Source organism: Urtica dioica, chromosome 1 (genome assembly GCF_054948205.1).
Source record: "Urtica dioica subsp. dioica isolate 48M chromosome 1, U.dioica_male_clone48M_v1_H2, whole genome shotgun sequence".
NCBI lineage: Eukaryota > Viridiplantae > Streptophyta > Magnoliopsida > Rosales > Urticaceae > Urtica > Urtica dioica.
In genome coordinates this window covers 4,991,787-5,005,132 of record NC_142756.1, presented here as the reverse complement: position 1 = coordinate 5,005,132, position 13,346 = coordinate 4,991,787, and the positions used below count along the sequence as shown (strand labels likewise).

The window sequence follows — 13,346 nt, the reverse complement described above, 5'->3', positions numbered from 1 at the left end:
TATTGAGCCCCAAACACAAATCCACCATTTTTACAAGAAAAAATAGGCCTCGTCTCTCAAAGAAAAAAAAGGGGCTTTGGCAATTGCCTAATCCACCTAAAAGTTAAGTTGGACCCGCCTTGATGGTAATTTTACACCACATCTAAAATAAGGGTTGTGGTTCAATTACCACCGTCAACAAATATAACATTATACATTATAATTGACACCATGAAACATACATTTTTATAATTTCAATCACTATGAAAGAATAGCATTTTCTAATGCACATCTTAAAAAAAAAAAAAAAACAAGAAGAGAATTACGTGTCTAAAAAATTGCGTGTGTACATAGAGAGAGACGTATGTAAGTATAATCAATAAGGCAAGCTCTTAGAGCTTGTGCTAATCACAAAGGCCTTGGTGGTGGGAGAATTGGCTCTCCTTGTGATCATCTCCATATTCCTATCCAAACTCTGCTTTACCAAACTTTCCATCATCCTTTTCCCTTCTCGGTGGCAGCTCCGCGGCGATGACGAGCCCATCGGGCCCATCGTCGCTTGCGGTCCCGAATGCGGGCCCACTTTTGCCTGCCTCTCGTCCTTGAACCATTGGAGGAGCTTCATAGCCCTCTTTTGCGCCAACGGGCTTCCCAACAAAGCCACTTCCAATAGCACCGGCACGATCCCAAGTTGGGCCATCTTGGCCCGTTGGGCCGGGCTATGATGGGCCAAAACCATTAGGATATAGCCCGACCACTCAACGCACTTGTTTCTCTTCTCTCCCCACCTCAAAGCCGAAATCAAACTCCCCGGGACCGACGGGCTATTCTCCACCGCCTTTTTCCCCGCCGACGTCACCACGAGATTCCCCAACGTAGCCAAAGCCTTCTCTAAGAAAGACTCTTCGCCGTTTTCCGTCACGAGCCTTAGAAGCGTCTCAACGGCGTTGTTGGACACCAAAGCGGCGGCGTTGTCCAAAACCGTGGACAGGTTTTGGAGTGTGCCCAAACACGCCTCTTTTGCCTCCGCGGCCGACGTGTCCGACTCCAATGTTCCGATCAGAAACGGGACGATCTCGGACAACGGGCTGAGAGGGACACACGTGTTGGCCAGTGAAGATAGGGTCAACAATAGCTCGGAGAATCCCAGCTTTGTTGCTTCGTCTACAAGGCTCAAATCCTTTGGTAGCTTCTGTAGTATTCCCGCTTCGACGATCAGAGCCTTGTTCCTGATTTAAATAATTATTAAATGATTAGGAAATGAACTAAGTCAACAAATTATTGCTGCATTATCACTAGAGGTCAACAAAGGCAGTTTAATAATATGTATTGTGTATGGAATCTGAACAGACGACACTTAAAATCTTACAACTTGAATTGTATAATAATTAGTCTCTCGAAGATATGATGTCTCTTTGCGAGAAAGAATATGTTGTCACTACAGTCCAATTCTTCTTGTTGACATTCAAGCACACCTATCCTTTCAAATTACTCCTTTTTTTTTTTTTACGATAGACTCATCTTGTGGTTCTTGGCTACTTCCATTTTGTCTTTCTACTTTTTGTTTATTCGAATTGCTTTTGATTTTGAGAAAAATAATTGATTTCGCTTGTGTTTAAAATAGCTTGATTGAATTGTTTGGTCAACTAGACGGGTGGGACTCCAACGAACCCTACCCAAAAGACCACAATAAGTCTTATTTATTTTAATACGTAGATAGCGAAGTATGTATATATATACGCAATAGTCAAATTAAAAAAAAAAATTGTGTTTTTTACAATATCGTTTCGTACATATTATCGTACACAACAACATGATTTAGTGATTCTTAACATAGTTTAGTTAGCTGACAATTTCACACCGCTTACAAAGTAGACGATGTGAGTTCAATCTCCATTATTTTTGTTTTCCTAATTTATTTTGATATAAATTAAAATATATATAATAAAATAGATAAATTTTTTCTACAATTTTTTTTTCTGTATGATTATTCTCTCTTGCTTCAAAGATATTTTTAATCGTAGACATGTATGATAAGACCTTCGCTATTATTTTGCTAAAAACCTAATAATTTCATAATTTAACTGATATAACCTTACCTCAAAATTCAACCCATTAATATAACACATGCACCGCCAGGGTTTTGTAAAAACAGAAAAAAAGGAAAAAAAGAAGAAAGAAGTAAAGAGAGAAATGAGTGAGTGAATTATGAAAATACTATATACGTACGTGTAAGTGCCGTTGGCAAGTTGGATGAGGGCGGAGACGGCGGCGCGGCGGCGGTGAGCGACGTCGGAGGCGGCCATGGCGACCAATGGCGGGACGACACCTAGACTACCCGCCATGAGCTTCCGTACGCTGACGTCATTTCGCGCCAACTTCCCGATCTCCGCCGCCGCGGCCTCTTTCTCCTTCCAATCCCCGAAATGAATCTTCTTCACGGCCCTCTGCATCGCCGTCCCTGCCACGTCATCACCACCACCACCACCACTCTCCACCGCCACCACTACTGCCTTGATAACAATATTGTTATCATCATCGGACGGCTGACATCGCTTGGCTTTCGACCGTATGAACCGTCGGATTCGGCTGAAGAATCTCAGCTTTACCCATATCGTAGACGATGACGACCATGAATTAGAAGCCTTTGACATTTTGTTAGAGAGAGAGAGAGAGAGAGAGAAGCAAGTGTGCTATTTGGTTTTGGTTTTTTTGGGGGCTTATTTATATTATTGATGATGAGAATGAAAAATTTGATGCAAAAAAAAAAAAAAAAATTGTGAATGACTTTTGATATTTAAATTAATTAGAAAGCTTGTGCCCTTTTATGGGAGAAATAAGGAAGTCACACATGCAAAATAATTATTTTTTTTCAATGAAAGGAACAGTGACCGACCACGCGACCGTGGCTAACATATATTAACGAACTAATTAAGTCCGATTGTTGAATAAGAAACATATGTTATAACAACATTAATACTAATCAGTCTCTCATTATATATTTTTTATTTTGCAATTAGTTTGGTTGGTTTATGTGATCGAATCACTCGGCTAGGAGACACTCTTCATGTTGGCTGTTCCCTCAATCTCAATGTGTGTCTTTTTTTCTTTTATTTTTATTTTATTATAATGTAGTATCTTTCTTTCTCTATTTCTATTGTTGTGAACGTGCCTCAAGACTCTTCATTGAACAAATTTTTATTTGTTAGAAAGTTCAACCATTGTTACCATAGTAATAATGCAAATATAATATTTTTTTTTTATAATAATGTCAAAAAAATCAATTAAATATTTTGTTCACAATTTAACTATTTTAACTATGGATCATGATCATTCTATATTGTTTTCGTAAAGTCGCCCATGATAATGTGTAGGCGTCGAACTTGTTCTCAATAATTTATGTTTTAAGTGTTCGATGTAATCAAATTAAAATTATATCATGTATGTGTGGAAGTAAGAATGAAAAAATAGTGCAAAAAAAAAAAAAAAAATCCCGTGATCTCATAGCTAAGTTGAAGATCTAAGTGCTATACAAACTGTAATTATGAAAATTTTGTCTCTCTTTACCATCTTATTTCAAGGGAAAAAAAGCACATGGAGAAGAAAAAAAAAGTAGGTACTAAATTTAGGGTCAGATTTTTTTTTTTTAGATAATTTTGGTTCTGTTTTAAGTTATTTTGCGGGTTTTTAGAGTTCTGATGCAATTATCTCTTTAGATTTGCCACATACAATATTTATTTTCCCTTTATTAAAATAATATACTGTTTATTTTTTCCTGATCTATGGTCTTATGCTCATAGTATAATTTTTGATATCTGAATGCTCAACTGGCAATCAACAAAAGAAAACGAGGTGGCTGCTAATTTCCTGGATCTATGTTACTCTGCTAATTATAAATATATTGTATTTATGTATATAATTATATTTCCACTAAGTAAATGTATGTTTTCCTTTTTGTCTTTATTTGAGAGAAAATCTATGATGTATACCTGCCTTGATATTTGCCACATGCTGGTTGTTTGAAAAAATGTTGTCTGCCCCAAGAATCAAAATCCCTCCAATTCATGTGCACATTAATTAATGATCATGTATTTAAAACATAGGGGGCTTAAATTATTTATAATTTTTTCTATTGCACTACAAGTCTATATATAACTAATCTGATCTTGCTAATCTTTTATTGCATGGTTGCATTAAATGCGTCTACGCTGCATCATTGAGATTTGGGAATGAGCTGGTGATGAAATGATTAACATAATTATTTGTTTTTCGGATAACTCTTATTTGTACATGCAAGTGTTTTTTAGTTTTACGAATCAAGTCAGACAGACCCATATTTCTTTTTTGCACCAACTATTTCAATTTTGAAAATTCAGCACTTAAGTGGCATTTTTGTTTAATTATTGACATTTTTCTTTGAAAATCTTAAATTTGTGACCAACGTGATCATTTTTTTAAATGCTAAAATAACTTGTTTATATGATTATATAGAAGTAATTATACTCTAATTGGTTTGTGCAGTAATAATAACTACAGATATAAATGAGCTCGTTATATATACAAAAAAAAAAAAAAATAACGAGCCTCTGTCTCTAAAAATTAAATTAAGGCTTAAAAAAATTTATCTTTCGCTGCTCGACCGCCGCATTTTTCTTGGATTACCAATCACCGCTGACAGTGAGACTCTGACGTAGAAAGAATCTCAACCTTCTTCTTTTACTTCTCTAGTGATTTTTGTCCGGTTTTTCCTCGTTTAGGTTTCATCTTATTTTCTTCCTTTGCATATCCATCTATGTTGCCTCTGTTCGATGTATGTGTTGTTATCGCCGGTCCACCGATGGTCGCGCCACCTCAGTCATAGAGCTACAACGGTAACTCGGTACTAACTACTACTGTTCTCACCGATCTCAATTTTGCACTCTCCCGTTGCAAGGCGTCGTCAATGGTGGTTGGCCTTTGATTGGTAAGCAAAAAGAGGTTGATTTTGAGTCGTAGTTTAAATTTTTTTAAATTATTTGTTCGATTGTCTTTGTTGGATGTTTATTATAGCTTATTCTAGTTTTTGTGTTCCAAAGATGTTATAATCATCTGTTAAGTTTATAGTTCGAGCTCTCTGTTAGTATTTGGAGGTGCATGCAATTGAACGTCCTTTTCAATGTTAGTGGTCCTTGAGCAATTTTGTTCATCCATTAGCTTCAGAGGGTTCTTTGAAAGAACTATTGAATTGCTCGAAATTTAGTGTAGCCTATTTTTCGTTCGTCGGAAGCTCATGTACTATATGTATAAGTATTCATTAGATCTTAGTTTTGAGTTATTGTTGTTTTTCTTAAATCTTATCCTTCAATATTAGAAGATGTATTATGTTTGTACTCTTGGGTAACATATATATATATATATATATATATATATATATATATATATATATAGATATGTGGAAAATAACACGAGTGGCATATTTTCAAAGTTCACCAGTAATTGGTGCCATAATAAAAAAAAATAAAGACAAGTTAATCAAACCCGTAAAATCCAGAGGCCACATATACAAGTACCTATAATATAAGTTAAAAATGTTGTTGGTTTTCGTTTAATTAATGATTTAAATTTATAGAAATGTCGGTGGCTTACGAGAATGCCGACTAAAATTTTATAACAAAGATCTAAATTTTCTATTAGCCTATTTACACGCTCATTAGAATTTCTAAACTCTTGTAAAAATCTAATTAAAAGATTTCACGGGAATGTTGCTAATTATGGAAAATTTATAAATTCACATGCATTTTAGAGATTTTTAACAACGAAATAAAATAATCAACGCTTGCCACCTTATAGCATGAAAAAACAATTTATCGATTAAATTAGCTATCATCAACGATTTTTCTAAACCTTGATCGTAAAATAGTTAAACCATAGTATTATAAAAGTGTCGTGATAATTCGATTGCCTTTCGTAGAATATCTCTCTTTGGCTTTGATGAATATTAATATTGAAATAATAACAATAATAGAAACGTAGTGTAGAATATAGAAATGCTCGGTAGTGCACCACTAATTAATTTGATCACCAATATTGACCCCTCTCAAGTATAGAAGAAGATAACCACGGTTCTTTGATATTGAGAGAATGAAAACTATTTTAACAATAATAATTTCGATATCCAGACGAAGTGTGAATGCCACGTCATGCCCCATCGAGTCTCTACACATGTGCACTCTCTTCTTCTTAATCTCAACTTATATTTGCCTCGCTCAAAAATATATTTATCCCATGTGGAAAAAAAGTCATGCAAAGGTATCTAGCTGGCTTGTACACGTGTGATGTTCTTGATTGATGTGTGCTTATTTAAACATCAAAATGTGTTTTTATGATGTGTACCGCAACTATTGCCTTTTTATTATAACTTTCATGGATATCTCACAACATGCCCATTAATGGAATGTGACAATAATTAACCTTTCAAAACTAGTTACAGTAATAAATTATAGTTTCCAGTGATAGTACTACAAAGTTAATGTATTATTAAAAGTACTGATTAAAAGTTTGATTATTGCTGAATTTACAATTGTATATACACTATTTCTATCTCAAAACATGAATTTTACTTGCGGATCAAAGGAGGACTACATATATCACACATATTATTTTTTAAATAACATAAAATAGACAAGGTTTCAAGTTCTAAGTAATATAACTACAATTATTTTGTATACTATGATTAAATTTTTTGACGATTGATTGATTCCTATATATATATAAAATCCAAAAAAAAAAGCATGCGTCTTTTCTTCATCATTTGAAAAGTAGCGTTGTGGCACTGCTACCTCGGAACACGCATTATAGCGCAGAAATAATGTAGCGCCACGATGTTGTTTTCAGAAGAAGAAAAAGAATGTCATTTTGAATTTTTTGCATTTTGAATTTCATTGTAAGGGCATGTTCAACACACGACACTCCTAAAACCTAAAAGATCTTGAGAAATTAGGCTTCAACACCCAAACTCATAATATATAATATAAATCTAAGTGGCCAAGTTCAGTCGAAACACTACGTGTCAATTTGTATAATTTTTAGATTACTAACTTCTCTTTCCCACATTTGATAAGTTAAATACACGTATAATAATAATAATAATAATAATAATAATAATAATAATAATAATAGCATGAAAAACGAGGGTGAAAATGGAGATCCCACTAGGTTTGGGATATTGGAAGTACTAGTCATGAATCGATGAAGGTCAATTTCAACAATCAACAGCCATAGTACTCCAAAAGATATATAGAGATATATATTGAATGGAACGTTGCATAATATCTGCCTAAATTGCGTATCATAATGGTTGACGATACTTTTTTGACCAAATAAAAATGGACGGGGCTTTTGAGGGCTTAGCCAATAAACTCTCGCTTTTTCCTCCTAAAAAAATTTGTGTTTGTGACAACCAAAAAAGTTCTAAAGAGCATTTTTGGGAGTTCAGAACAAAGGTTTGTAGCACAACACCACGTGCTTCAAATGACACCAAATCGACGCAATTTCGTGTTTTTTTTTTTTTTTTAAGGAAAAAAACCCTTTAGTGATTTTGCTAAGATAATATCCTATTACTACGGTACGGAGAAAAAAGTTGTAAGAATTGCCAATTGCCAACTTATGTGCCTAATATACATACGCATTTACGTCGAATTTATATCATGGTTTATGACCTGAATTTTCTTATACAAATTCATAGTCCACGACCTGTGGATTATGACCCAAAAAGTTGCACGACTTGTATCCTTTCTCGCCCAAATTTCACTTTCTGGTCTTCCTTTAGGAGTCCGAAAGTTGGAGAAATTATAATTTATTATTTTTGTGTAAGTTGTACTACTTCAAAGTCTGCTTCAAATACTTGTGACTAAGCTCTGAAACATATTTTCTCAACACTATAATGTATCATTTGTTCATTCCGATGTGCTTTTTGACTCTCATCCCTTGACCATTCTCATAGTACCTAACTTGCATTATACGGACACTTTAACTTAGCGAGAGGTCAATGCTTAAGCTTCGAGTTTGACAATTCTGAAAATGTTGATCATTTCTTTATTGCTTGTCAGCCCAATTAAATATAGACTTGAAGGTAAAAATAAAGCAATACTGTTTATTTTATTTTACGTATATTCCTGAAGTCGCTATCATAATCATTAACTAATCTATGAATGCTCATTAAATCTTCTGATTATCTTTAGTCCTATATACATAAATTGTAATTGTAAAATTAAACAAAAACAGATCTGCACCAGCCGGGAATCGAACCCGGGTCTGTACCGTGGCAGGGTACTATTCTACCACTAGACCACTGGTGCTTTCTTGCTTCAATTCAAGAACAAAATTTATTTCTTGAAATATCATGAAGACCATGTTTAAACTTTAAATGCTTTCCCGATGAACATCAATTTGATGCGAAGACGTAAGCAAAACCATAAACCAGTTGTAGAAGCAATCTAAAATTAGAATATATGAATCAAGGTTTATTTGCAACAATATGGATTAGAAACTAAAATGAAGAATTACAAGAGCGTATCGTGCAAAGCTTTGCTCATTCCTTGTGAGTGTTGAAATTCAGTATAATCAAGAAACTTGTTAACGAGATTTGATCAGATTTCGAGGAAGTCGTCGCCGTCGACTTCGGTCTCATCGTCCCAGTTTAGTTCAAAAGCACTTGCTGTTCTCATCAGCTCTGTCAGCCCGGTGATATCCTCTAAGTAGTTCGGATGGTTAATCGCTTGAAGTACAAAGCCCATGTCCATTAATATAACACATGCACCGCCAGGGTTTTGTAAAAACAGAAAAAAAAAGAAAAAAAAAAAAAAGAAGAAAGAAGTAAAGAGAGAATTAATGAGTGAGTGAATTAGTATATACGTACGTGTAAGTGCCGTTGGCAAGTTGGATGAGGGCGGAGACGGCGGCGCGGCGGCGGTGAGCGACGTCGGAGGCGGCCATGTCGACCAATGGCGGGACGACACCTAGACTACCCGCCATGAGCTTCCGTACGCTGACGTCATTTCGCGCCAGCTTCCCGATCTCCGCCGCCGCGGCCTCTTTCTCCTCCCAATCCCCGAAATGAATCTTCTTCACGGCCCTCTGCATCGCCGCCCCTGCCACGTCATCACCACCACCACCACCACCACTCTCCACCGCCACCACTACTGCCTTGATAACAATATTGTTATCATCATCGGACGGCTGACATCGCTTGGCTTTCGACCGTATGAACCGTCGGATTCGGCTGAAGAATCTCAGCTTTACCCATATCGTAGACGATGACGACCATGAATTAGAAGCCTTTGACATTTTGTTAGAGAGAGAGAGAGAGAGAGAGAAGCAAGTGTGCTATTTGGTTTTGGTTTTTTTGGGGGCTTATTTATATTATTGATGATGAGAATGAAAAAATTGATGCAAAAAAAAAAAAAATTGTGAATGACTTTTGATATTTAAATTAATTAGAAAGTTTGTGCCCTTTTATGGGAGAAATAAGGAAGTCACACATGCAAAATAATTATTTTTTTCAATGAAAGGAACAGTGACCGACCACGCGACCGTGGCTAACATATATTAACGAACTAATTAAGTCCGATTGTTGAATAAGAAACATATGTTATAACAACATTAATACTAATCAGTCTCTCATTATATATTTTTTATTTTGTAATTAGTTTGGTTGGTTTATGTGATCGAATCACTCGGCTAGGAGACACTCTTCATGTTGGCTGTTCCCTCAATCTCAATGTGTGTCTTTTTTTCTTTTATTTTTATTTTTTATAATGTAGTATCTTTCTTTCTCTATTTCTGTTGTTGTGAACGTGCCTCAAGACTCTTCATTGAACAAATTTTTATTTGTTAGAAAGTTCAACCATTGTTACCATAGTAATAATGCAAATAAAATATTTTTTTTATAATAATGTCAAAAAAATCAATTAAATATTTTGTTCACAATTTAACTATTTTAACTATGGATCATGATCATTCTATATTGTTTTCGTAAAGTCGCCCATGATAATGTGTAGGCGTCGAACTTGTTCTCAATAATTTATGTTTTAAGTGTTCGATGTAATCAAATTAAAATTATATCATGTATGTGTGGAAGTAAGAATGAAAAAATAGTGCCAAAAAAAAAAAAAAAAAAAAATCCCGTGATCTCATAGCTAAGTTGAAGATCTAAGTGCTATACAAACTGTAATTATGAAAATTTTGTCTCTCTTTACCATCTTATTTCAAGGGAAAAAAAGCACATGGAGAAGAAAAAAAAAGTAGGTACTAAATTTAGGGTCAGATTTTTTTTTTTATAGATAATTTTGGTTCTGTTTTAAGTTATTTTGCGGGTTTTTAGAGTTCTGATGCAATTATCTCTTTAGATTTGCCACATACAATATTTATTTTCCCTTTATTAAAATAATATTCTGTTTATTTTTTCCTGATCTATGGTCTTATGCTCATAGTATAATTTTTGATATCTGAATGCTCAACTGGCAATCAACAAAAGAAAACGAGGTGGCTGCTAATTTCCTGGATCTATGTTACTCTGCTAATTATAAATATATTGTATTTATGTATATAATTATATTTCCACTAAGTAAATGTATGTTTTCCTTTTTGTCTTTATTTGAGAGAAAATCTATGATGTATACCTGCCTTGATATTTGCCACATGCTGGTTGTTTGAAAAAATGTTGTCTGCCCCAAGAATCAAAATCCCTCCAATTCATGTGCACATTAATTAATGATCATGTATTTAAAACATAGGGGGCTTAAATTATTTATAATTTTTTCTATTGCACTACAAGTCTATATATAACTAATCTGATCTTGCTAATCTTTTATTGCATGGTTGCATTAAATGCGTCTACGCTGCATCATTGAGATTTGGGAATGAGCTGGTAATGAAATGATTAACATATAATTATTTGTTGTTCAGATAACTCTTATTTGTACATGCAAGTGTTTTTTAGTTTTACGAATCAAGTCAGACAGACCCATATTTCTTTTTTGCACCAACTATTTCAATTTTGAAAATTCAGCACTTAAGTGGCATTTTTGTTTAATTATTGACATTTTTCTTTGAAAATCTTAAATTTGTGACCAACGTGATCATTTTTTTTAAATGATAAAATAACTTGTTTATATGATTATATAAAAGTAATTATACTCTAATTGGTTTGTGCAGTAATAATAACTACAGATATAAATGAGCTCGTTATATATACAAAAAAAAAAAAAAAAATAACGAGCCTCTCTCTCTAAAAATTAAATTAAGGCTTAAAAAAAATTATCTTTCTCTGCTCGACCGCCGCATTTTTCTTGGATTCCCAATCACCGCTGACAGTGAGACTCTGACGTAGAAAGAATCTCAACCTTCTTCTTTTACTTCTCTAGTGATTTTTGTCCGGTTTTTCCTCGTTTAGGTTTCATCTTATTTTCTTCCTTTGCATATCCATCTATGTTGCCTCTGTTCAATGTATGTGTTGTTATCGCCGGTCCACCGATGGTCGCACCACCTCAGTCATAGAGCTACAACGATAACTCGGTACTAACTACTACTGTTCTCACCGATCTCAATTTTGCACTCTCCCGCTGCAAGGCGTCGTCAATGGTGGTTGGCCTTTGATTGGTATGCAAAAAGAGGTTGATTTTGAGTCGTAGTTTAAATTTTTTTAAATTATTTGTTCGATTGTCTTTGTTGGATGTTTATTATAGCTTATTCTAGTTTTTGTGTTCCGAAGATGTTATAATCATCTGTTAAGTTTATAGTTCGAGCTCTCTGTTAGTATTTGGAGGTGCATGCAATTGAACATCCTTTTCAATGTTAGTGGTCCGCGAGCAATTTTGTTCATCCATTAGCTTCAGAGGGTTCTTTGAAAGAACTATTGAATTGCTTGAAATTTAGTGTAGCCTATTTTTCGTTCGTCGGAAGCTCATGTACTATATGTATTATTCATTAGATCTTAGTTTTGAGTTATTGTTGTTTTTCTTAAATCTTATCCTTCAATATTAGAAGATGTATTATGTTTGTACTCTTGCGTAACATAATAAAAAGCCTTCTGCTATTATATATATATATATATATATATATATATATATATATATATATATATATATATATATATATATATATATGGAAAATAACACGAGTGGCATATTTTCAAAGTTCATCAGTAATTGGTGCCATAATAAAAAAAAATAAAGACAAGTTAATCAAACCCGTAAAATCCAGAGGCCACATATACAAGTACCTATAATATAAGTTAAAAATGTTGTTGGTTTTCGTTTAATTAATGATTTAAATTTATAGAAATGTCGGTGGCTTACGAGAAAGCCGACTAAAATTTTATAACAAAGATCTAAATTTTCTATTAGAGTATTTACACGCTCATTAGAATTTCTAAACTCTTGTAAAAATCTAATTAAAAGATTTCACGGGAATGTTGCTAATTATGGAAAATTTATAAATTCACATGCATTTTAGAGATTTTTAACAACGAAATAAAATAATCAACGCTTGCCGCCTTATAGCATGAAAAAACAATTTATCGATTAAATTAGCTATCATCAACGATTTTTCTAAACCTTGATCGTAAAATAGTTAAACCATAGTATTATAAAATTGTCGTGATAATTCGATTGCCTTTCGTAGAATATCTCTCTTTGGCTTTGATGAATATTAATATTGAAATAATAACAATAATAGAAACGTAGTATAGAATAAGAATATAGAAATGCTCGGTAGTGCACCACTAATTAATTTGATCACCAATATTGACCTCTTCTCAAGTATAGAAGAAGATAACCACGGTTCTTTGATATTGAGAGAATGAAAACTATTTTAACAATAATAATTTCGATATCCAGACGAAGTGTGAATGCCACGTCATGCCCCATCGAGTCTCTACACATGTGCACTCTCTTCTTCTCAATCTCAACTTATATTTGCCTCGCTCAAAAATATATTTATCCCATGTGGAAAAAAGTCATGCAAAGGTATCTAGCTGGCTTGTACACGTGTGATGTTCTTGATTGATGTGTGCTTATTTAAACATCAAAATGTGTTTTTATGATGTGTACCGCAACTATTGCCTTTTTATTATAACTTTCATGGATATCTCACAAAATGCCCATTAATGGAATGTGACAATAATTAACCTTTCAAAACTAGTTACAGTAATAAATTATAGTTTCCAGTGATAGTACTACAAAGTTAATGCATTATTAAAAGTACTGATTAAAAGTTTGATTATTGCTGAATTTCCAATTGTATATACACTATTTCTATCTCAAAACATGAATTTTACTTGCGGATCAAAGGAGGACTACATATATCACACATATTATTTTTTAAATAAC

General features: G+C 33.8%; 1 protein-coding gene and 1 non-coding gene across 2 annotated transcripts; both read right to left on the bottom strand.

The window, feature by feature from the left end:
- Positions 1-212: 212 nt before the first annotated feature.
- On the bottom strand, positions 213-9,321 carry LOC149406654 (ARM repeat superfamily protein). Its single transcript, XM_089626193.1, has 2 exons — positions 8,876-9,321; positions 213-1,208 (listed from the first exon to the last, which is right to left on the bottom strand). Exons 1-2 carry the CDS (start codon positions 9,301-9,303, stop codon positions 356-358), a joined length of 1,281 nt encoding a protein of 426 aa, XP_089482319.1. The 5' UTR covers positions 9,304-9,321; the 3' UTR covers positions 213-355.
- Positions 8,245-8,315, bottom strand: TRNAG-GCC (transfer RNA glycine (anticodon GCC)). The gene has a single exon. It is a non-coding gene; the product is annotated as a tRNA-Gly (tRNA).
- Positions 9,322-13,346: the final 4,025 nt, after the last annotated feature.